General features: G+C 37.6%; 1 protein-coding gene across 6 annotated transcripts in view; it reads right to left on the reverse strand.

The window, feature by feature from the left end:
* Positions 1 to 23,802, reverse strand: part of HECW2 (HECT, C2 and WW domain containing E3 ubiquitin protein ligase 2) — a 344,914-nt gene that overhangs the window by 38,760 nt on the left and 282,352 nt on the right. For all 6 annotated transcript variants that reach the window (XM_073218419.1, XM_037009109.2, XM_037009108.2 and 3 more), the window contains 4 exons: positions 15,234 to 15,317; positions 12,482 to 12,591; positions 3,234 to 3,354; positions 1,704 to 1,817 (listed from right to left, as the gene is read on the reverse strand). In XM_073218419.1, the coding sequence (XP_073074520.1) occupies positions 1,704 to 1,817; positions 3,234 to 3,354; positions 12,482 to 12,591; positions 15,234 to 15,317 (429 nt within the window). The remainder of the gene's footprint in view (positions 1 to 1,703; positions 1,818 to 3,233; positions 3,355 to 12,481; positions 12,592 to 15,233; positions 15,318 to 23,802) is intronic.

Consider the following 23,802-nt stretch of genomic DNA (forward strand, 5'->3'; position numbering starts at 1 on the left):
GGTCACATTTCAAACTGTTCTCCCCCTTGTTTTCCCTCTGGGGTTACATGAAGGAGACAGGTGAGGGAAGCAGAAGCATTTGGATATTAGGGGCAATCATATACAGAGGTATCAAGCCCCACTCAGGCTAGGCCCCCTCCTAGCAATGGACATCATCAGTCCAGATCACAGGCAACTGCTTTCAGAAAATCAAGCATGATAAGCATCTGTTCTATTCAAATATAAGTACCAGGGCCACCAAAGACTCTTCCCCATATCTCAGAACCTCAACAAACAGTGCTCCAACACAGAAGGAAAGCAGCTGGAGTTCTGAGGGAGGAAATGCACTCCCATCCAAACCAGACTGGTTATGTAACAAAATACTTGGAATCCCATGCATATCTGTGATTAGGCTAAAAGCATTTGGCTTCATTTTCAATTGTGCACCTGCATCTTTAAGCCAACGAACACAGCTAGAAGTGCATTAACACATGTCAGAAATGGAGGCTCCAGTCTCACGCAAGCTTCTGCCCAAATGTTGTCATGTTACATTGTTTCCCCATATAGTATTTACTTTAATCTAGTCATAGCTGGAAGACTATAAGCAGTACATGTGACAAGAGCAGAAGTTATCAGTCACTGACTCGGAAGAGTGAAAAGATCCATAGGTAGGAAAAATTCACAGAGATCAGAGTTCAGGAGTTCTGGCTGACATCCCTGTGTTGGTCCAAGAGTCTCGGATGAAAAACAAAAGGCTTACTTTTGAATTCCAATTGTGTTGTTATCTAGTTCCATTAGCACATCTAGTTATTTTAAACTTTGGAGCCTCTGTTTCTTCAACTGTATGGTTGAATTTGATAGCTAACAATACTCCAATTCCATAATCTAACACACGTTATTCCTGGGCATGACTGAGGGGGCAGCTTTAAAACGATCCAAGTCACCGGAGTGAAGGCACCCAGAGCCCAGGTCATGGCTTCTTAAGCACACTCTGGAATTGGCTGGCTTACAGAGAAGCTGCTGAGACTCTCCTCAGACCTGTAATGAGGAAAGAGGATGGGGTCTGGGAGAGATGGGAGCTGTCATCTCCTGGAGTTATATAACAACTGTTACGTCTACTTGGCTGCAGTGAACCCTGTGTGGGAGTCCCCACTTCTGCATTTCCTAACCCTTATCTATATGCGCACACTCACGAAAGAGTCATGGAAGGTTGGAGACATTTGTTTATGGCAGGTAGGAGGGTTGCCAACCTGGAGGAAGAGGAAAACTGGGGCAGAGAAATAAGAACCAAGGCCCAAGAGTTATTGCAGTGGAGGCTTCCTGGTAGAGCAGCAGGAATCTGATTTGTGATTCCGAAACTGAGCTTATTTCACAGGTGAAGTGCATCCACTCATATCTCAGTGTAGGGAACAAGATCAGATGTTAGAATGCAGTTCTTAATTTTTTTCCTCAAAGCCTCACTTTTTCTCTGTGAGAGAGAAGAAACCAGACTTCTGCTCTCAAAAATGATCTATAGTTACAGTGTTTACCAAAGAATTTCTATGTCAAATGATTTAAAAACCAGAGGAAGGCTTAAAAAAAAACCTGAGAAGTTGAAGTGTATGAGAATGGCATTTCCTGCCAGAAGGATTTCCTGTTTCAGGCAACCGCAGCGACCATGTGGTGAAACATCCGCTCCACAGCCTCAGCCTGTGTTCTCCAGGCCACTTCTCTGTTCTACTCACCCTTCCTCCCCGACGAAGGTGACATACAGCTTATTTCTCTGCAGGTCTTTTCTGGAGTAGCCCATAATCTGATTAAAAGCATCTTCTAGTAAGTGATCTCTTCTGATAATTAACCTGTCCATAAAGAGACAATTTGAAAAATACAGATTATTTTCTAATCCTTACCTTTCTACCATTTACCATAACCAGCTAAGTGAAAAGTGAAGTGACTTAATCCAACGCTATCTGCGATGCAGACACTTTGTTTGCCTTTAACTGTTAACAGCATTAGTAAAAGTTATGTAAGAGAATCATTGGTAAATAGAGCACTCCACCTATGACTTGTAAAGACAACTCAAGTCCTTCCTGAATGGTCCAATCAATTTATCCCAGAAGGAAAATGATTATAAAACAACACAACTTTGGTTTAGTAAAGGAAGAACCCTATGAGGTAATGTTTGAAGCCTCCATGCACCTAGACAAGGAATTCAGTTTACTAAGTGCCCAGAGAGATAGCTGAGAACAAGAAGAAAAACAGTTCTCCACATCCTCCAAAGCAGAAGGGTCACACTTGTGCTTAATTTAATTTCAAGTTAAGTGACTCTCGAGATTCCCTAAGTGACAGATACAAATGAATGACACTTGCCACCAATTAATCGACCTGTGATGGTGACAATTGAAGTCATCCTTCTGCAAATATCAGTTTGCCTTTAATGCCAATAGTACTAGAAAGGGAGCTGATAGGGAGGCCAAATACAGGAAGCTTGATCAAGACCTTCCTCAGCGAAGCGTGAGAAAGGCAAAGCTCAGAGGGGTACGGTGCTTGGGCAGGTTGACGTGTTCTGAGGGTGATGAAAGCGGAACTTGTGAATAGAGTCAAGCCAGTCCTCTCTGCGGGGTGTTGGGCTGGTTGTGGACCTCCTTTCAGGCACCCCAGGCAGTGCAGCCCCTCCCTGCTCTGTCCTCTCTCGGTGGCACAGTGATTGATCTCTAGTGGGCACACGGGACAGGGGTGGAGGTGGAGATGAAGGAGGTAAGGGCAAGTAGGGAATGAAGACAATTCTAGCCCAGACAACATGATGATATTTAAGTGTCCTCATTTAAGGGAAGCAAACAAAGAAAGGCAGAAACAACATTCATGACACATTTCACTGGACAAGTGAAGTTAGAACTGAGCACAGGGTTCCTACATGCAGGTCAGCTCAGCAGACAGTGATGTGCAATAAAGGACACTGTGGTAGCCTTATTATAGCTAATGAATATACTAAAAGACAACAAAGAAATACTTTCCAGGAGAAAAAAAAATCAACTTTTTATTTTGCTGTACTTTTGCATGGCATGTGATAGTCTTCACTGTTTGTTTTAAAAACCTTAAGCTAAATCATGCTTAATTCCAGAATTATGTTTTAGATGATCCAGTAATTTATACATGCCAAAATAATCATGCCTACTAGAACAGAGACTGGTCATCCCAAGTTACAGTGAATTTCCCAACTGCATCCCATCCTTTCACCATCAACAAACCCTATGGTTTGTATCACTTTGACTTACTTTAATTTCCCTGGGCCTTGTCCATATCCTTTAGTCTCTAACTTCCTGTAAAAGTTCCTTAGTTTGGCCTCAAAATCTCGCTTGTAAGGGGCTGGAGCCCGGGCATTGGCACGCTGAGTACCTACAGCAAACCAGAAAAAGAGAAGGGTTTGGATTTGTACAGTGTCCTGATGTTCATCCCAACACCATGAAAAATATAACCATGGGGCTGAGACCACCACAGTCAGCAAGTAAAAGGAGGCAATCCTTTTAGTTCGCCCACTTTTCACTTCTCCAAGTTGAAGGCTGTAACAGCCTAACAAAGGTCTTTAAGGTTGTCTTCTTTTGGCCTTTTGCTTAAGAGTAACAATTCTGTCTGGATGTTACAGTGATGCCCATGTGTTGGTCAACTGTTTCTTCTTTCAGTCCAAACTGAGTCAAACAGAGTTACTCATGTTTAATGGTAACTGTTCAGGGTGGAATATTTTTGCTTGCTGCTGAGATGCTATCATAGCAACTAGACAGGAAGTCGCAATGTGAAAGTAGGTGGTATATAAAACAAGAATGGTGACTTTCCATACTTCATGAAAAACCTACAGAAAGTACTTTTAGATAAATGCTATAAAACTCAGAGTTATTTTAGACACATAATTATATATATTTCATATTGCAAGGTAGAATAATCTTGATATAAAAACAGAAATTAGACATATTTGCAGAAGGCACATGTTGCACAAGACACATGTTGCACACTCCTGATTGCATGAAGAATAAATAATACTGCTACTCAATATTAATATGTGCCAAGTGCTGTGATTATCTACGGATTTTCTGAAGATGTTTTATATGTCATCCAATGTCAAGTATCACTAATAAGACATAAAAAGCAACACAGTTTGTTCCTCTTTCCATTGAAAAATCTGGCTTTATGTCACCAGGTGACTAAGCTGAGATACAGAACTGATGAAGAATATGGGAGTCAGACACAGAGCCAGGACAAAAACACTAAATATTCCAATAAATATTTCACAACATAATGAAAGAAACCAGAGAACAAAAATTTTGAAGTCTTGTGCATTACCCACCATATAAACTCACCAAATATTTCTTTAATGAATCAACTAAGTTGATGGCTCATTGCAATTTCTCATTGCTAATACTGTGTTAGATTCAGCAACAGATGCTCAAAATGAATAGGGTGGGGTTGCTGGAGTAGAAATTTTGGTTGGGAAGACAGAAATAAAACATGTCATATAATTAGAGAAACCATTAAGTCCTAAACTAGATGGTATACAAGATATAAAGCGGAGACAAAACTGTGCTCTGAGGGTGTATCCAGGCCTAAAGATCTATTTTGTTTGCCATACAATCATTTTTAAAGATTTTAAATTAATGTCCAACATTTAAAACTAGGAGATTTCAAGAAAAAAATAATCTAGATTTTTCTCTTGAAAATTATGTGGGAACTCTTGCACCACTGGCTTCATTTTCCCATTGCCACAGTAGGTAGCTGCTCCATTAGATAAAGCTTGTGTTTTCCATATGCCACAGCCATTCGGTGACACTGGCTGCTTGGCCCGCTTGGTATTTGCATTTAGGATCAGGGTCACAGAAATAATAAATGAGAATAAGTGGAGATCAAAATGGAAAAGGCCTGGGAGAGAGGCTTTATTGGCTCAGTCCTTATAAATAGAGGGCAATCTGTACCTATACTGGGGCAGGGCAGCAAGAGCTGGAAGAAGCATGAATGCATGTTCACAAGCCACCAAGGAGACCCTGCTAACCTAGAGCATAGGGGGAGCACAGGGCAGTAACGGGAAATTAAACTGGTCAGAAGGTTGGAGCCAAATTATGAGAGGAATTAAAAAAAACCTAGCTAAGGAGTCTGGACACCATGAAGTGAACAGTGGGAAGCTTTACAGGTTTTTGAGCAAGGGAATAACATACATATGATGTTATATTTGAGAAATGATTTTCAAAGTATGTGGAGTGGACTCAGGATGAGAAGGGGGGAGGGAGACTGGAGGGAGTAGACCTTGCAGCAATGCAGGCCTGAGCAGTTGAGGCTTAGGCAGGACAGTGATTGCTCAGAGAAACATGTACAATGTGGAATGAGAACTGGTAATAGTAGATCAGTGAGGAAGAAAGACAGGAAGCTCTGATACATAGCACAGTTTTTAAACAATAACATAGCTTTCATTTGTTAAGTGCCTGCTATGCACTGGGACCAAGCATTTCATATTGAGGATCTCGGCAAACTCTAAGTCCATGAAGCAGGCATTATGATTAGTACCATCATCACTACCGCTTTGTAACTACAGAAACTGCAGTCATATGTTGGTGAATGGTAGGTTTGGGGTTTGAGCCAGGTCTACCTGGTGCTACAAGGAGTGTGGAAAACAATGCTGTTGGACAGAGACATGTGAAGCTTTATACATACTAAGCTGGAGTAGACAGCTGTTCAGGTGGATATATTAACAGGCAATGGAAAATACAGTATTGGGATTTTGATGAGAGATGAGGGCCACAGTTGGGGATTAAATGAGTGAGTGTATGTATGGCGCTTTGCACAGTGCTTTCAGGTAAGAAAGAAGGCCCATACAGTTGTTAGGTGTTATTGTTATCCATATAGAGGCAAGTACTAAAGATAAGGGGAAACGTGTTGGGGTTTTAGGAATGAATTTTAATAAAACTGGCTAGTGATCAATATGTCCAGAGGTTTATTTGCATAGGTATGAGTCTTTTGCCCAAAAAACTAAGAGCTGTGCCATAAAGGTAACATATAAACTTGACATTAAAAGGTCAGGGATGCAGAAGAGACTCCTAGGTAGTGGTTCTCAATCTTTACTGCACAGTAGACACACTTAGGCAGCTTTAAAAATTTTTAAATGTTCAGGCCACATCTAAGTGAATGACAGCAGAATCTGAAGGGGTGGGACCTAGGCAGTAGTGTCTTATGCAGATCTTCAGATGACTCCAGTGTGCAGTCACAGTTGGGAGCCATTATCCCCTACAGAACATTCAAATGCAACCAATGAAACACCTGGGCATCATCCAGAGACCAACAGGGGCGAAGATTCCAGTATACTTGAAAGGCATCATTTGCAGCATGAAGGAACATGACCTCTGGGAGCACAAGCCTGCTCTCTTGGAAGGTCAAAGGACAGCGCAGTGCAGCACAAGAGGATAAAGCTGTCAGGGCTGTGGCCTGAGAAACTGGAGACTAATAAACCCAGACAGCTCAGAAAGTAGCAGTAATGAATCAGCTTTCAAGAGGAAAATCACTGATGGGGAAGAGGACAAGGAAGAACAAAGGACTGAGTGAAGATCTTTCAGGACTCAAAAGAAACATGATTCTTCAAGAGTTGATTACCTTAAAAAAATGACAGCACATATACGATTGCTGTATAATTTAAGATGTTTAAAAGGGTGTGGGAAATGCCAAAATGCATTCCATCAATACCAATACAGACCCTTAATAAAAATTAGCTCTGATTTCATTCATAGTCTAGATAAAGGGATTTGATTATGGAGGCTCTGGAGACAGAAACTGTTCAATGCAAACATTCTTCTGCTAATAGTTGTAGTAAGAAAAAAGTCATTTATACATTACTTCATGGTTTAAAAATTACAGTAAATTATTTTCTTGGCCCTTGTCAAATTCATAATGTATATCAGGGGCAACTGCCAAGAAATTCCAGGGAAGGAATGATGGTACTTCTACTTTGGAAATCAAAAATTTTTTTGGAAGATTAAACTAATAGAACCACAACTGCAAGTGAAGTTCTAGGATATAATACTCCTACAGAGAAAGTAATGTACGGTCACTACTGTCTTAGAAAAGGAAGTTAGACATAAAAAGGTCAATTTAGGAAGTGATCAAAGGAAGGGCTGACTTCATAGGTAGTAAGCACTATGTTAATTATTTGCAGGAGAAAATTTCAGTAACAGACATTAGGATTTTTTTTTTCTCTGTACCATTGCTAGGCACACCTAAAGTCTTTCCAAATAGTGCTACACTATTTCCATTTACTATTATAGAACTGAATAATTAATACAAATTACAGAATTCGACCTGACCATACTTCATGTGATACTAGAAAAATCTTGGCGTCAAACTGCTGAGAAGTCTGGGTCTTTTTTGATTCCAGATACGTCACTAGGAACCCAGATGGCTTTGATGACCAGCTGTCACTCTGCCCTGGACAGGCTGCAGCTCAGCCTAATCCCGCACAGCTCCAGGCCTCCGGACGGGGATGGCTCAGAAGCCCACTTCTTTCCTGGTTCACTTCCTAAAAACAACTCTGTGACATTTCTTTTTAAAACAATTCCCTGCCAGTGAATGAGAACAAAAGCATTACGATAATGTCTGGAAGACTCTACCTTTTGGAACATGGGGAAATAGAAATTATGGGGAAAAAACATTTCCAAAGTAGGTGGAGCCAAGCACAAGTACTCAGGTCCTTGCATTTTGCCTCCTACTCTTAGAGAAGTGAAAGGCCCTCAGCTCATTGTTTTGGGCTTGCTGATGCTGTCATTTACATACCATTTATTTTTTTAAAACTGACTTAATCATCTCATTTCTCAGACCCTGGCAAATCAGAAGCAATTTATTAAAAGGGGACCCTGAAGGGCATCTCGATTGCATTGGGATAGGGACAAGGGAGACTAACACCACCAGCAAAACAAAGACAAAAACCTTCTATGCAGCAACAGAGACACTATTTGGCTGTCCCTTAGTCTCTGGATGACAACTTGCCCATCCCCACACGCCAGGGAGCAGCCTTCATTGCTGCTATTTGGGACCTACCTCATCTCTGTGGGGCTGAGCAATGAAGGGATAGAACATTTTTTCTAAAAACAAGGACAAAGCTGCTTCAGGGGCTGTGTGAAAGCTGGAGGAAGGGAGAGGGAAGGGAGTGAAGGAGGGAGGAGAGAGCGCCACACACACACACACACACACACACACACACACACACACACTAGGTGGTGGAGGGAAGTGAAGAGAGAATGTTTGTGACAAGAGCAGGAGATGAGATAAACAACAGTGATGATGCTAAGACTTTGGAGGGAGAAAGAGGAACAGAGGATCCTTAAGGAGTCGCCCTGTGTTGGGAGTGAGAATTCTCTCTTGCATCTCATGCTTTCAGGACCACCTTCAGTAAAGAAAACACATGGCTCTTCCGCAGCTCCAGTCTGTTTCACTTCTGCCAAGTGTGACCTGGTGCTGGTAGTAGCTTCCAGAGAGTCCAGTTCTATCCAAGTAACAACAGTTTGGGCAATGATCGCCTGCAACCATGAACTACCCTCAGTGCACTGTGTACAGGGAAGCAGGGAGAAAACCATGTATTTAGGAAAGAGTTTCAGCAAACAGCGGGTTAAATAAAATCTGACACTTAAAGCCACAGCTTTGGTTACATGGAAAATTCACCAAAGTGAGCACATCTCCAACAATATCAGATAAATTAGGTGTTACCGCATTTAAATTCCTAGAAATGTGTGGCTACAAAAGGTCCTTAAAAGAACTTCTGGGTTCCATATTTGGCATAATAAACCAAATATTTTTTTCTTTCTGGAATAGCTAAGGTCGAGATTGGCATTATAATGATCTTAGCAAAACAAACGTTCACATTCCACAGTTTCAACAAATTTTAGGTGAACACTCTAACAGCTGTAAAAAGCAGTTAGTCAAAGTTTCCAAAGCCCCTCTCTCTTACATGGAAAGACATGTAGATGTGCTTAGAATGAGGAAGGGAAAGTTTACCAGGTTCCTAGGTGCTCTGAAAGACGATTATTCAAATCTATTATTGTTGTAATACTCACAATATTATTCTCACAGCATTGAAGGGATAACATTCTTGTTATAGGAAGGAGGATTAGACCACTTTAAAAATTTTGTTCGAAATGTTTTAAAAAAACTTTAGGAATACTGGTAGAAGGACAGGCTACTGTACTTAAAGAAATAAGGTTCCTCCACAGGGTAAATGAGGCTAGCTAGTTCTCGGCTTGTATCATGTGGAATCAGTTACAGCTACTTCCATTGATATCAGGCAGTACATCCCCGTTTCAAGATCAAATAAAGCTTGCTGAAAGAGAGCAGGCCAAAAATATGGAGCTGATTCTTTCTGAAAATCAAAACCACCACAAACACTGCTAGCAATTTAGATATATCTGGGGTCTCCATGTCTTTGGAAAATACTTAATTCTAAATATGCTTTCAGAATGCAATTTATTACCACCGCGGATTACTCCATGTACATTTGTGATGCTAACTGAAAAGAAGTGAACTGAGTCCCCATTTACAATTTTCATACAGTCTCAAAGAATGTTCAGCCAGTCCCCAAGAACACATGCCTTTGTATGGCTTGGAAGGGAGAAAATCTGGTGATCTACCTTCTTCTCAGGGAGGATGGGCCACAGAAAAAGCCTGGAAAGGAAAGCCTTGACTGGAATGAACAATAATCTATACAGCTTCATTTCTTTAACCATAAATCATCAGTTTAGGGAAAACCTACTTAAATTTCATCACAGGGTTGAGCTAAGATAAAGACAGAATGATTCAATATCTAAGCAGCCAGTGCTGCAAATCAGGAAGAAATGGATTTATGCATTCCAGTTACTAATAGTTCAAATATTGACAAACTATGCTTCTCACAATCAGACTTTCAGAAAAAAAGAGAAAGGGATAAATTAACCTTTATTAGATGCTTATTATGTTCCAGGTTCCAGGTGAGGTGTACTCTAAATAACAATGGGAGGTGATTACTATTAGCCCCCAAACACAGTTGGTAAAGACTGAGGCCTTTGAATTTCATCAGTTATTCCTCTACACCTTTAAACTTCCCTGTAGTGTCATATGCTTATTTCTTTTCATCTTGTATCATCAAAACGGCATTTCCAAGTTGCCCTGTGCTTTCGTTGCCCAGCTGACCTGTGTTTTGCCTCCAGGGTCCTGCTCTTCCACAGACCTGCACTGCACTGGCTGCTGCTTTGCCTCATTCAACGAACCACTCTTCTTCCACTCACATCTTCTGACCTTTGCACACACACAAGCTCAACTTCCCCATCCTAAAATCCCTGCCTTAACTCTTCTATTAATTATTGTCCTACCTTTTTTTTCCACTCCCATACTTCATAAAAAGAAAATTCTATCTATACTCTTGGCTCCATTTTGCATCTCATATCATTCTGTACCTGGTCACATTCCAGTTTATGACCTATTACTTCATGGAAACTTCTCAGGCAAAGGCCCTATAAAACTTCATGACTTTCAAATCTAATGGCCTCTTCTCAGGCCTCATCCTTCTTGATCCTTTTGAGGATTTCACTCAGTTAACCATTCCCTCTTCCTTGGATCCTGCCCTTCCTGGAAAGACATTCCTAATTATCTCCCAAAATCCATTGGCTCTCTTTCTCTCGCTTGCTCCTCTATCTCATCCCACCCCTTCAACACTGGAGTTCCTCATGTTACCATCGACTCTTTTTCTCTTCTTTCAAAGACTTGTCCTCACTAGTTTCTCTAATCTAAACTCTGGAGTTCAGCTAGGAATGCCCGCATTCCTAACCACCAACTTTCCTGTGCTCCATGACTGTCTTTCCAGTTGTCTCTGGGTATCTCTAGTTGGATGGGCCAAAGATTTCTCAATAGAACATGTTCAAAACCAAACTCATTTAACACCTCCCCACCAGTCTAATCTTTTTCCATTGTTGGTGAATAGGGTTACCATCACCCTCACAGTCCAGGCTGTAAGGATCTCAGAATCGTCCCTAACTGGAGTCTAAGTCCTGGTATCTCCATATCCAATGCATCCTTTGACTTATATCCCTTTTCTCTATCACCATGAGTCTGGCCCTTTATCATGTCACCTTGGTTAATGCAATAGCCTCCCAAGTGGTTTCTCTGACTCCAGTTTCTCATCTTCTAACCCATCCTCTATATTGCCACCAAATCTATCTTTGTAAAACAGGATATTCTTCTGTAAATTTTTAGTGCCTCCATATGGACTACAAAGGAAGGCTTCAATGATCATCTGGCTCCAGCCTATCTTCCCAACCTGAGCTTTGAGACTTTGCCTTCAGTTGTATCTCTATTGATTTGCCCTAAACTACTTTCATGCTTCTGTGGCTTAGTTTATGTTACCTAGAATATCCTTCTTCCTTTGGTCTACCTGGTAAACAGATATTCATCATCCTTCAAGGCTCTCCTTCATACCTGTTATTTTCATCTTTTCCCAAACACCCTACCCCTAGTCTTGAAGAATTGTTTCCATACATCTCTTCATTACAGGATTAACCACAGAGTTTTATAGAGTCATTTATTGCCTCACTGCCCCAGCATGAATCCTTCAAAGGCAGAGGCTGTATTTTCATCCTTGCAGCACCAGGGTCTAATTCAGTGCTCGGATCATAGCTGGATGCTCAATAAATCTGTGTTGAATGAACAAATAGACCTTTTCCTGTGTGCAGTATTAGGATGTAGCTTCATTATCGTAGCAATATGTGAGAACACGTTATATATTAACATACAGCAGCTTCTAGTGATATATATGGAATTTGAATTTCATTAAAATAAATTCTGATAGCTGTTAAAGTGTGAACAATACATTGCCTGTAATAAGGATAAACATAGTGATATTCTGTCAACATCATGACTACCTTCCTTTAAAAAACTCAGTTGCTAAGGCACCATTCATTCATTCATCCATCCACTCCCTCATTCACACCAACATCTTTCAAAAAGCATTTGAAGTTAACAATTTTAGTTTATTTCATTTATCAACATGTTCTGTCTGCCCATGTGTCTCTAATCTTCCTATCTACTTAAATAATTAGCGATACTGCAAGGAAAAACTATCCAAGTCCATTCAACTGATTAATTTTAATTCTGTATTATTTCTTGAAGTAGAGATTTCTTTTTATTAGTCATTGAATCAGTCTCCTAACCAGAGCTTTTTAAACGCAAAGAGCTAAGATAGCATTGTGTACTCCAATATCTTCCTAGATACTTCAGGCATTATATAACTTAATAACAAGTAAATTCTGTATTTGAGTGTATCATACTGCTAACATTTATCATCCTATTCTGGAATGTCATTATTTTCCTGTCAAAATGAATCCCCATGGAAATAGCCAGTTTTAAGAGACAGAAAGTGGCACATAATACTAAACATGTACTCAAAGTTTCCCTTAGTGTCCTTCATGAAGGACAGAACGTCTGACTTTAGGGCTCACCCCTCAAGAGACTTCACTGCAGGAGTAGGTGGACTCACCTGGAGAGTTCTGGGGAGAGGACACGGGAGAGCCACGGGGAGACTGACAGTAGCTGGGGTGGAGTAAGGCATGTGGAGGCACATAAGACATTATCTCTTCTTCAAATAAACTGGGGAAAGACAAGACATAAAATGCATATTTTAGCCAGAGGAGGGAATAAGCCCTGTTTCCATGATGGGTAAGAGTCGATCTCTGTCCTATCCCATCTGAGGTCCAGTTCACATTCTAAAGTGAGCACTTGTCCCCTTTTTCCTCTAGGCAGTTCTTGGGACCAAAGAGCTGGCTGTTGCAGCATTCGAGAAACCTGTGGTTATTTGCCTGTTTCCCTACCAATTTTAGACAATATTATTTCTATTTTGCCACTTCAATATGTAATTTGAGTTTTACACATTTTGACATGGGTATTTTCTCTTTGAAAATACCATCCAGGTTTTTAGATTTGGGAATAAGATTCAAATATAAGAGACAATGTTTATTGAGAACCGATATTATACAAAGTACATTCTATATCTTCATTCCAATAAATACACAACAGGGTTTCAACCTTCAAACAGCTTAGGATTTAATTGAAGAATTAAAAGCAAAATAAAACAAAACACCTCCTAAATAATTACAACTGCTAAATAACTGGCTGTTTCATTTACTCTGACTTTATTATGTTTTTTCAAATGAGAGAATTTTGATCTTAGATTACTCAATCTAGTGTCTTCTTTTTCCTCCATATTGAAATTGGTTTCTAATATTCTCCTAAAATATAGTATCCAGGGATCTGAGATCTTGGAATCCCAAACTTTTCATACATATGTATTTATATATGTGTATAAGCATGTAAATGAAGTTTCTTTTATTCATCATGACTTTAATAGGTATCATTCCTCCCATAGTTTAATATTTTGTAACATATATGCATAGCTGAATAATATATAGTTTTGCCTTATGCATTGTTTAAAAATTACATAAATGCTCTATAAATAGATGGCATTCTTGAACTTCTTCTTGTTCAACTATTTTTTATGTCTATATTGATACATAAGGATCTAGTTTATAACTTATCTGCTGTGCTCTAGTCCATTCTTTGAAAAAAAAAGCAGTTTATTTATTCCTATCTCTTTTGAAAAATATTTACTTTTCCTCCAATTTTGTGCTTTTACCAATAATGGAACAATGAACACCCTGTATATATTATCTTGTATATAGGTAAAAGAGTTTTTCCATGTAAATATGGTATACATTAAAGGCAGAATTGCTTAGTCATAATGGATATGCCTCTTCAGCTATACAAGGTATTGTGAAATTGTACTCCAAAGAGGTTGTAGAAATTACAATTCCACCAAATCCAGACAATATGAAAGTTCCTATTTCTTATTTGGTGTTATCAGACTTTGTGATTTTTTTCAAATCTAGTAGTGTGAATTAGTATATAATTATTTGAAATTGCATTTTATGATCACTAGAGTCTTTCTATAAGATTACTGGCTATTCTTGCTTCAATTTTTATGAAATGGCTTTTTATATCCTTTACCTATTTCTCTCCTGTGTTCTCTTCTTTTAAATTGATTGAAAGGTATTTTTTGGGTGTTTATGATATCTTTTTTTTAAGTATGTTGTGAATATATTCTTCCAATTTGTTACCTTTCTTTATGCCTTTTATGTTATGTCTTTCGTCATGTAATTTTTAAATTCAAATGTAGCCAAATTTATCAATCATTTCCCATATGAGCTTTGATAGAGGTACATTTTTTTACATGAATCAAGTTAGTGAAAGAATATGTGAAATAGAGTGATCAATAACAAATAAAGCAAGGTCATTTAAAATTTCCTTAGTTTTATTACAGCAATATTAGAAAATAAACTTAAATGGATTTATTTTGAATTGTATAATTTCCTACAGATATCAAGTTGGCAGTGAGTACTGGTGACCAAATTTCAACTTTTTTATTTGATTTTCGAAGCCTAAACTCTTAAACTCATAAAGTAAATAAATAATGTCAAATCAGCAAAAGGGTACAAAACACATTTTGAGACAAAAATTTTGAAAGAAAATATAACAATGACCTCTCTTCTACTCTGTTGGGGTAAGCTGTATATACCCTTCCATTGTTCAGTTTTATCACTGGGACATTCTATTGATTGGCTTCTACAAACCTTTCCCTCCTTCACCAGCAGGGTACAAAAAAAATCAGATTGGTCTCAGCAGTAAGAAATACAATCTGAAATGAATTACCACTAAATCACATATTAAATCTTCAACACGAATATTCCACAAGTTCTTTTTTTATAATTGAAGTATAGATGATATACAATCTTACTCTGGTTTCAAGTATATAACATGGTGGTTCCACAGTTACCCACAATATTAAATCCTCACCCCCTCTAGTGCAGTTACTATCTTTCAGCGTAGGAAGATGTTACAGAATCATTGGCTATATTCTCCATGCTGTACGACCATCCCTGTGACCAACTTATATTGTTATTGAGAATTTTTTTGCCTCTTTATTATTTGTTATCTTCCTGACCCACCTACCCCTGTCCCTCCCCCATGTCAACCACCAGTCACTTCTCAGCATCTATGAGTCTTCATATTGTTTTCAGATTCCACAAAATAAGTGAAATCATATGGTATCTGTCTATCTCCATCTGTCTTATTTAGAATAAAGGAGACATTTTTAGGCTGCTAGCATATTAATTTTCTAAATGCTCCACAATATTGATGACAGGAGACTTCCCACTTCAAAAACTAGTGTTACGTACCTCAGCAACATAACAAGGTCTGCATCACTTGAAAGACGCACCAATCCTGGGGTCCCTTCAGTTCGGATAAATTGGATCTTCTCCCTATTTAAGTAAAGAAACAGCTCAAAATATATGTGGTAGACTTCTGGGAAATAACTCACTGTTTAAGGTACCATTTTTAAGAATAATGGTCACAACATTTTTTTGGTACCAGTTATGAGACAGGTGTTGGGTGAAACCCTAGGAAAATACATGCAAGACAGTCAGGGTTCTTGCCTTCAAGGAGGACCTCGTAGTATGTCAACTATACTTCAGTTTAATAAATAAAGCAGAGGAGGGCCTCATGTGCATCAGCATCACCCATTCCGACACTGTGAGAAAAATTATTTTATTGCTTTCATAACTTTCCGCCCAAGTACAACTTACAGGTGGTAGTGCCATCCAACCAAGAGAGCCCTGTCTCTGCTCTAAGGCAAAGCCCACTTCGGCTCTCATCTACGCAGCAGTCTGGGCTGTGCAGGCTGACGGCCTGTTACTCCAAAGACAGACTGTAAAGGGATGTTCACCTATTTTTCTGAGTAAGTACCTCTAAATTATGTGTCATAAGTACATTCCACTTGGAAGCAAATAGTACCTATGCATTATGTATTCAATATGAAAGCATACGGTTCTTTCAAATAACTGAAAATCTGAAACAATGTTACTACTGGTGGTGAAATCGTATACTTGTGCAAATGTATATATACTTATTCATACACATATCAAACACAACCACGTGAGTTATTTGTACCAATATTTCATTATAGAGATAGGCAATGACACTAATTTTTTGTACTATCTTTAATTCTTTATTTGAATATAACTTAAATAAAAATTTTCCTAGTTACTTCGCTTCATTATTTTATGCTATTTCAAGGCATATCATTACTTTTTATAGGATGAGGAAAAAAATAAGAACAAAAAATATGGTACTAAAATCATTACCTTTAATAGAAACATAGGGAGAAACACAAATATGCAAATTTACTCTAAGTGCTAATGACAATATCTTGATTCCTATATACTATGAAATAAAGTATCAGTCTCTGGTGTAAGTATTTATTTATACTTGGTTCTTATCTACAGAGCTGCTTGTTTTCTATTTGATACTTTAATAAAGTTTCATTGCATTTTATATTTCCAAATTCCAAAATGTTTTCTTAATTGCTTACAGATCTGAAGGCAATGTAATGGAAGGCAAAGTTTAATTGTTGAGATGAAAAATTCCCTAATGCATAGAAAAGTTATTTGCTCTCAGCCACATAGCTTACTAGGAATGATAAACAGAGTTCAGTCCTCAGCTGCTTCTGCCTAGAGCCGTTTTACATAATATGTTAGTACATGAAGTATATAATCTTTAGTACTACCAAGTTTTCTTTTCTGTCCTTTATTGCCAGAAGCAGTATTTTATATATATATATATTTCTATTTAACTATATATGTATATATATAAAATAGCTATGTTATATATTATATATATATATACACACTATATATAGTAGCTAGCTACTGGTTATATATATATGTGTGTATATATATAAGTATATATACAGACACATACACATATATATAAGGCAATGAATGGCAGACATGTATGTCAAGAAATTTTTCAGAAGAGAAAGACCAGCCTCTCTGCTTCAAGTTATTTCGGTTTGAAGGCTTGAACCAAGCAGAACATTTTCCCTCAAGTGTTACAATCCTGTGTCTGAAGCGCATGATGGAAACCAAGGACCATTATCTGTTGAATGATTTTTGATAAGAGATATGAAAGTTGGTTTAAAAAAGCTAACTTAGAGAAAAGTTACCTTGGAGAAAAGATGTACAATAACTTAACCAGAGAAGTACTCTTATAAGGATCAGTAACAATATGCTTTGACTTTGAAGAATCAAAAACTAACTCCAACAAATACACAGTTTATCTCCTTAGTCTATCATCACAATGAATCAGGCAAACAGAACAAAACCAGAAAACAAGCAGGATGAGTGCTCTCCTCCACGGAACTGGAGCTCTCCAGAGCGGCTGAGTGGTGGAAAAGATACTGTGCTCTGGACCGTGCTTTCTGTTTCCTGTGAATAAGGAGGAGATCATAGCTTCCTGAGTCACAAGGATGACAGGGCAAGGAAAGGAAAGGGAAAGACACCAGAGGAAATACGCCAATTGGGAAACTTTTCATCACTTTCCAGATACTTACTATTAGGCAGTGAAGGAAACTAGTCTGATTCTTAAGGCAAGAACATACCAGAGGCAGGCTGAGACTAGCTTTCTGCCAGGGGTAATTTACCACAGTGACAAGCTATGGGTCATATGCTTCCAGCAACAAGAGACTGGTGCTTATCATCTGAAGTACATCATACCACTAAGTACTTTCTTATATTAATTTTCATTATTTCCACAAACATTTTCTGAATGCCTAATATATGCTGGGCACAGTACTGCATACTAAGAATCCAACAAGGTATAAGGCACAGCCCCTTTCTCAAAGAGTTCATGGTGCAGTGGAAGAGAGAAAGTCAATGGGCAATTCTAGTATTATATGAAGATACTTAAATTGTTCCATTCACTTAACTGACTCTGTTCAGGCCTTATACCCACACTTATTCTATAAAGTCCTTCATAAAGTCCTTTCATGTAGAAACAAAGGAGACATTGGTTTATTAACTGTTAAGAGAGCAGATTAAGGCTGAGGAAGAGAAGGAAGTCAGCAGATATCCTCGGAAATGTCACCAATCTTCTGAGAAAACAAAGAGGAACTACTACTTGGTTATCAGTTACTTGCCCAACATCCTATAGAACTGTACTGTATTTGTCAAATTGGTGTCCTTGTCTCCTACAAGTCTACAGACATAATTTTAAATTTTAGATGAGTTTAAAAATTTTGTGTTTTCACTTTGATGATCAAAACTGCTAATATTGAAGTAAGCAAACAAAATAAATGGACTTAAAAAGTCAATAATGCATTTATGCTAAATAAAGCCTAAATGATGTCCTGAATTAAGAACAGAAGTTTTACCATAGTTTACAAGTAGAGAAGTGGCGGTAGATTCATCATAGAGTACATTTAATGATATATTTTTCTGCAGTTGTATTTTGGAGTGTACCATTAAATGAACTGGCTCATCAAAACAATGAAGCAGTAGATAATAATACACTATTTGGTAAGAAGGAAAAAATGACCACAAGAAGGCCACAGATGCATGTGATGGGCTGTTAGATGCAAAATCAAAGGGGTCAAATGAAACAAAAAACGCAAATGCATCTCTTTCCACTGACAATGGTCTCCACGGTGGGGATTTGGCTTCTAAAACACAAAACCTCACATTAATCAGTAATTCAAATGTTTTCATAGTTTCTATTTAATTTACATCTTTTGGTTTTATAATTTATAAAAACTAGAAGGATAAGAAGTTCACACATATTTTATATTTGTACACATCTATGTTTCATTAAAATAAGTGGTTGAAGGTGACACTGTAGCTCTGCAAAATATCTCTTCCTTTCATAATGGAAAATAACAGATTTGGCTCTCAACAAATTTCCTTAAGTCTGCTCATTCTCTGAAATAAACATAACAAGTTTGAGAAGTATGTTAAAGATAACTATGCCTCTGATTAGAGGAACATTTTAAAGTTACAATTAATATATTTATTCAATTTTACTCAAGGGGAATATTTGCAAGTTACATTAATATATTTATTATTATATATTTATATATATAATATATATTTATTCAAGGTTATTTTATAAATTTATAGAGTTAGAAGAACTTTGTGGCAGTCTAATTTTTTTCTTTACTGCCTGCACCCTGGCGAAGAAATTTTGTTCAATTTTCCTGGCTTATAATGAGGACTAAGATTACATTCAAGCATTTTATCACTTGACCCTCTCTCATGGGTGTTTCTCTCCGTATGCCCCAGGGAACATTCCAGCACTTCCTTTACTGTCTCTTCTCACCGGGCAATTCAGTTACAACTTAAGTTACTTTTGAAATAGGATTTTCTTGAGGGCAAAATCCCTACCTCCTTTCTTTTCTGTGTTCCCCAAGTTCCTAGCACTGTGCTGCATACATGGCAGTGCTCAGTAAAACCCAAACCAGGCACATGATCAGTTAATGACAAAATTAGAGTTGCCTCCCAACAAATTTCTCTGAATCCACCCAGTGTTTAGTGTAAACTATCTTGTTATCATTTTTTTGTTGTAGTAGAGAAAAAGAGAATCAGAAAGCTGCCATCAGATCATTTACTGAAACAGAACCCACTGAGGGAAATGCAATGATAGGTAAAGACATAATCTCTTAGTAAGAAAACTCGCAACTGTTATAATGAGATGCCAAGCCGTGTAGTGAAAACCCCAGAAGTTCCTGGTTGCTGCTGTCTCTCGGATTGCCCATAATACTTAGACCTTTGTAACCACGTCCTCTAGCACACAGAATCCCCCCAGAAGGCCAACGTTAGCGGATCATCGGAGGAAGATGTACATGGTCTCAGACTGGAATTCCCACAGAAAATACTCTCGTGGAAACCAACCTACATTTTGGTGAAGTAAAGGAGGGCATGTGATCAGAAACAATCAGAAGCAACAATGCCTCTAAACCACAAAACTCTCTGGATTGCAGACTCTGCACACACATTATTCCTATAGATACAGTTCAGTACACTTGCAAAAACATGTATGTTTTAAACACTGCCTGAGGGCAATTTTTAGAAATCCCCATGACTTCTCTAATGGTGTAATGTCAAGAAAGGAAAAATTAGCATGGATCGTTTATGTTCTTTATCACAGTCATAGGGCATGGTATGACTTGAAGGGTAGAGCCAAGTGGTAGAAAGATCAACTTTTCTTTCCACTTCCATTATATGGGTTAGATTTGGAAATAAAGGTCCAGTATGGTCAAATAATTCTAATGGGCACATGGAAGGTGACACCAATTAGCCATGTGTTTAGGGGCAAAATTTGTTGTAAACAGATGTAAATCAGCTCCTTGCTAAGAATTTAGAGTGCTATTTAACTCTCTTTGCTTGTTTCTTCACCTTGAAATAAGCCTACGTTATGGAAAGGATTAAATGAACAAATGCAAATAAAATGCTTTGTATGGAACCTATTACAGAGTAACACTTACTAATTTTTAACTGAGTATTTTAATTAGATAGGCCCCATAACTGTATATTCCTTTTTCAATAGACAGTATGATCAATTGAAAATAGAGCCAAACTAGACGCCTGGTGACCAATTCCTTTTTTGGTTTCTGTTGTTGGTAGTTTGTTTTAATCATGTTATTTACCTTGGCTAATTCCATAATATTTATTGAGTACTTCTATGGAATGCAACAGATAAGATACTGGTCTCTCTATGCAACTGAAATAGTGCTGTGAGTACCAAAGAGGTAATACATATGAAGGCTTTGTATTTCTCATAGTTCAAAGGATGATGGGAAACGTTATTCTCAAAAAGGCAAAATTCTATATAAAGCAAAACCATTTTGGACTCTAAAAGGAGTTTAGATAACACACACACAAAAGCATCCGTTTATAACACACCCTACCTAAGGCATTCTAAGAGCTTGAAGCCTAAGTCCATCATTATCCTGAAGATACCTAGAATGAATGTACTAGGATGTGTAACTAGAGGTTGGGATTTTCTGATGAATTATTTTGTTATGCATTCGATAACAAATGTGTTAATTGAAAATATATTCAGGAATTGATACTTTATTTTATCTGCCTGTAGTTTTATTTTTAAACAAACAAATAAATAGCCCGAACAAACAAATTGGTTACTGTGAAGCAATAAGAATGGACAAGCCAGTTAGCATTTAAAGGGATAAGTAGGGACACAGCAATATTTTCTAAACAATGATATAAAATGTCAAGGCAAGGGAAATAAGAACCTGAAATACTAATTTCTGGAAAATAGAACTACAAAAACTAGTAGTTTCCTGCATTTTGGGAGTCATTAGTGAGAAGCCTAAAAAAAAAAGTCTACCACAACAGAAAGAAAAACATAAGCTACTTTGGGAAAACCTAAACAAGAAACATTCAGGTCCTCAACAAATAAACAAGAAAAGTTTACAAGTAAGAAATGAAAGGGTTGAATAAATGAAAAAATATACTTGTAGAGGAAAAACAGGAAACTATAATTTTAATTGTACCCAAAGTAATTTAAAAATAAAAACAATCCCTATCAAACTCCCAATGTAGTTTCAAAGTTAAGAGCATGATTCAAATTTCACTTCAATATTCAAACATGTAAAAAGCAGACTTCATTAAAGACCACTTTGTGCTATCACAAATGGTAATTCACTGTTCTCTGATTTTAGAAATGCCTTGTTATTTTTGGGGGTTTGGGGAAAGCAATGAGGCTGGATTCAGTACTGATATTTTTCTTTGGTCCACACGGAGTGCATATTGAATGAGCTATTAAAGAAGGAATGCATTTAATTGAACTCTTTCCTTGAAAATGCAACAAAATACAGCAAAAATCAGGAGTGAAACAGACACACCTAAAACACTGTTATTCATTATGTTAGAAATGGTTTGAAAATGAAGACTGAACCATTTTTTAGCAAGAAATACAATGCTTTGTTGAAATATCCAATGGATGTACATATTTATAACTTGGGAAATATTTCAATGTTATATTAGAAACTACATTTATGGGACGAAGATTTAACAAATACCTAGATGTAATATTTTAAAAGAATTCAAACTAATTTTGGCTATGAGAGCTCCTCTTTGGGGCCTTTATTATCTTAAATGATTGGCTGTTCAGTTGTTTCAAAGTTAATAGTTATGGGATTCCATGCGTGGAAAACATGAAAACTAGACATGCACCTATATATGATGTATATGTCAAAAGCCTATATATGAATAAATTAGCATGTCCATTCAAATAAAACATGAGTAGCAATTACTGCTTTTGCAAAGCCACAAGATAGACAGGTTCTAAGCATCTGTGTTCCATACTGTCCTAGGTGGAAAATCTCAAAGCTCTATTGGACACACAGTAAGATGAGCTGCCTGAAAGGATGTTTTAATGCACCTTTGGATGGCTTCTGAAACGTTATCATAATGATGCTGCCATGAAGTTTTGACCCTCAGTAATTTCTGTTGTACCTTAAACCAGAGGGTCAATCTTCTGTGTAGCCCTGGAGCAGTCAAGGCTGGTTCCATGGTGTATGTGTAAAAGATTTTACATCAAAGCTTTCAGTAGGAAACAGCACGAGTACAACACTAGAAAACGTTCCTACACAGAAGTTAATTATGGAACTCAAGAGATCCTTCCTGCATTCTAATGATAACCACAGAATCACACAACTCTGTGTGTGTGTGTATATATATATATATACACAATCAGTCTTATGGATAAGTGGGTTTGGAAATCAAAGTAAATTTAGGGGCAAATTACTTTAAACTGAGTCTTTGTGATGCCATAAAGAAGTGAAAGACAGACTACTAATATAATACTAACTTAAATTTGATGTATGCTTACTACTTCTTACACAGTACCAAGTGCTTTAAATATATTACCTGATTTAACCTTCAAAATGACCCTGCAAGTTAGAAATTGGTATCCCATTTAATAGATGAGGAAACCATGACTTGGAGGGGTTAAATCCTTCATTCAAAGTCACCTGGGGAGTAAACTGCAGAGCCAGAATTCAAACTTGGTCTGTCTGACCCCAAACCTGAACCCTTAGAATGTATATTCTACTGTTTCAAAGAGCCATTATTAATGCAGGTCTCTCCAGTGACCATTACTATGTGGTATCAACAAATTATTTTAACCAGGTGTTTTAAAAATTCAATAACTGTGCCTATGTAAATAGTTCATATGAAAATAATTGATCCAATCCAGATTTCCTGTCATTTCAAGTTGGTGCAACAGAAATCATGTTGGTCCCAGACACCTGAGAGAGGAGTAAGTAGATTAGGAGAAGCCTATGAGAGACGGCTGTGGAGGTCTCAACAGGAAACTGCACAAGAATCGGCCAAGGCAAGTTTATTTTATTCTGACTAAATAGCTCAGATACTAAGGGAGATTAATATTTCCAGTCCAACGTTAAATGTAGGAAAACTCACTTGCTCGAAAACTGGACAAGAGATAGGTTAGAAGTTTTGAACATTGAGCTTGTTTTATGGAAACCAGCTTTTGGAAACTAACTTATTTCATAAAATTCAGTATCGTTTGATAATTTCATAATGGCATGTGGTATTTTTAAAATGAAAAAAAAGAGTTTAACAGAGCAGTAACAAATTTCAGGGCTCTTAAAATAGGATAATGGAAAGAAATAGAAGGTTACACTCTGTGTTTGCTTCTGTTGTGAATCCTGAGACACATACCCATTCATCTTTTGTGACTCAGAATTTCGTGACTTAAAAGTTACTGATTTACTAGTTACATAAAAAATGGAATGGCTCAATTTACTCAGAATGGAAAATAGTTATCACAGATCACACTCTCATGGCATGGGAACTTCTTTAGGAAGTACTCAAGGAGGAATCAACTTGGAGCCCAAAATAATTATCACTGATGTCTGGGGAAAGCTGAACT

This window comes from Manis javanica, chromosome 12 (assembly GCF_040802235.1).
Source record: "Manis javanica isolate MJ-LG chromosome 12, MJ_LKY, whole genome shotgun sequence".
NCBI classification, from domain to species: domain Eukaryota; kingdom Metazoa; phylum Chordata; class Mammalia; order Pholidota; family Manidae; genus Manis; species Manis javanica.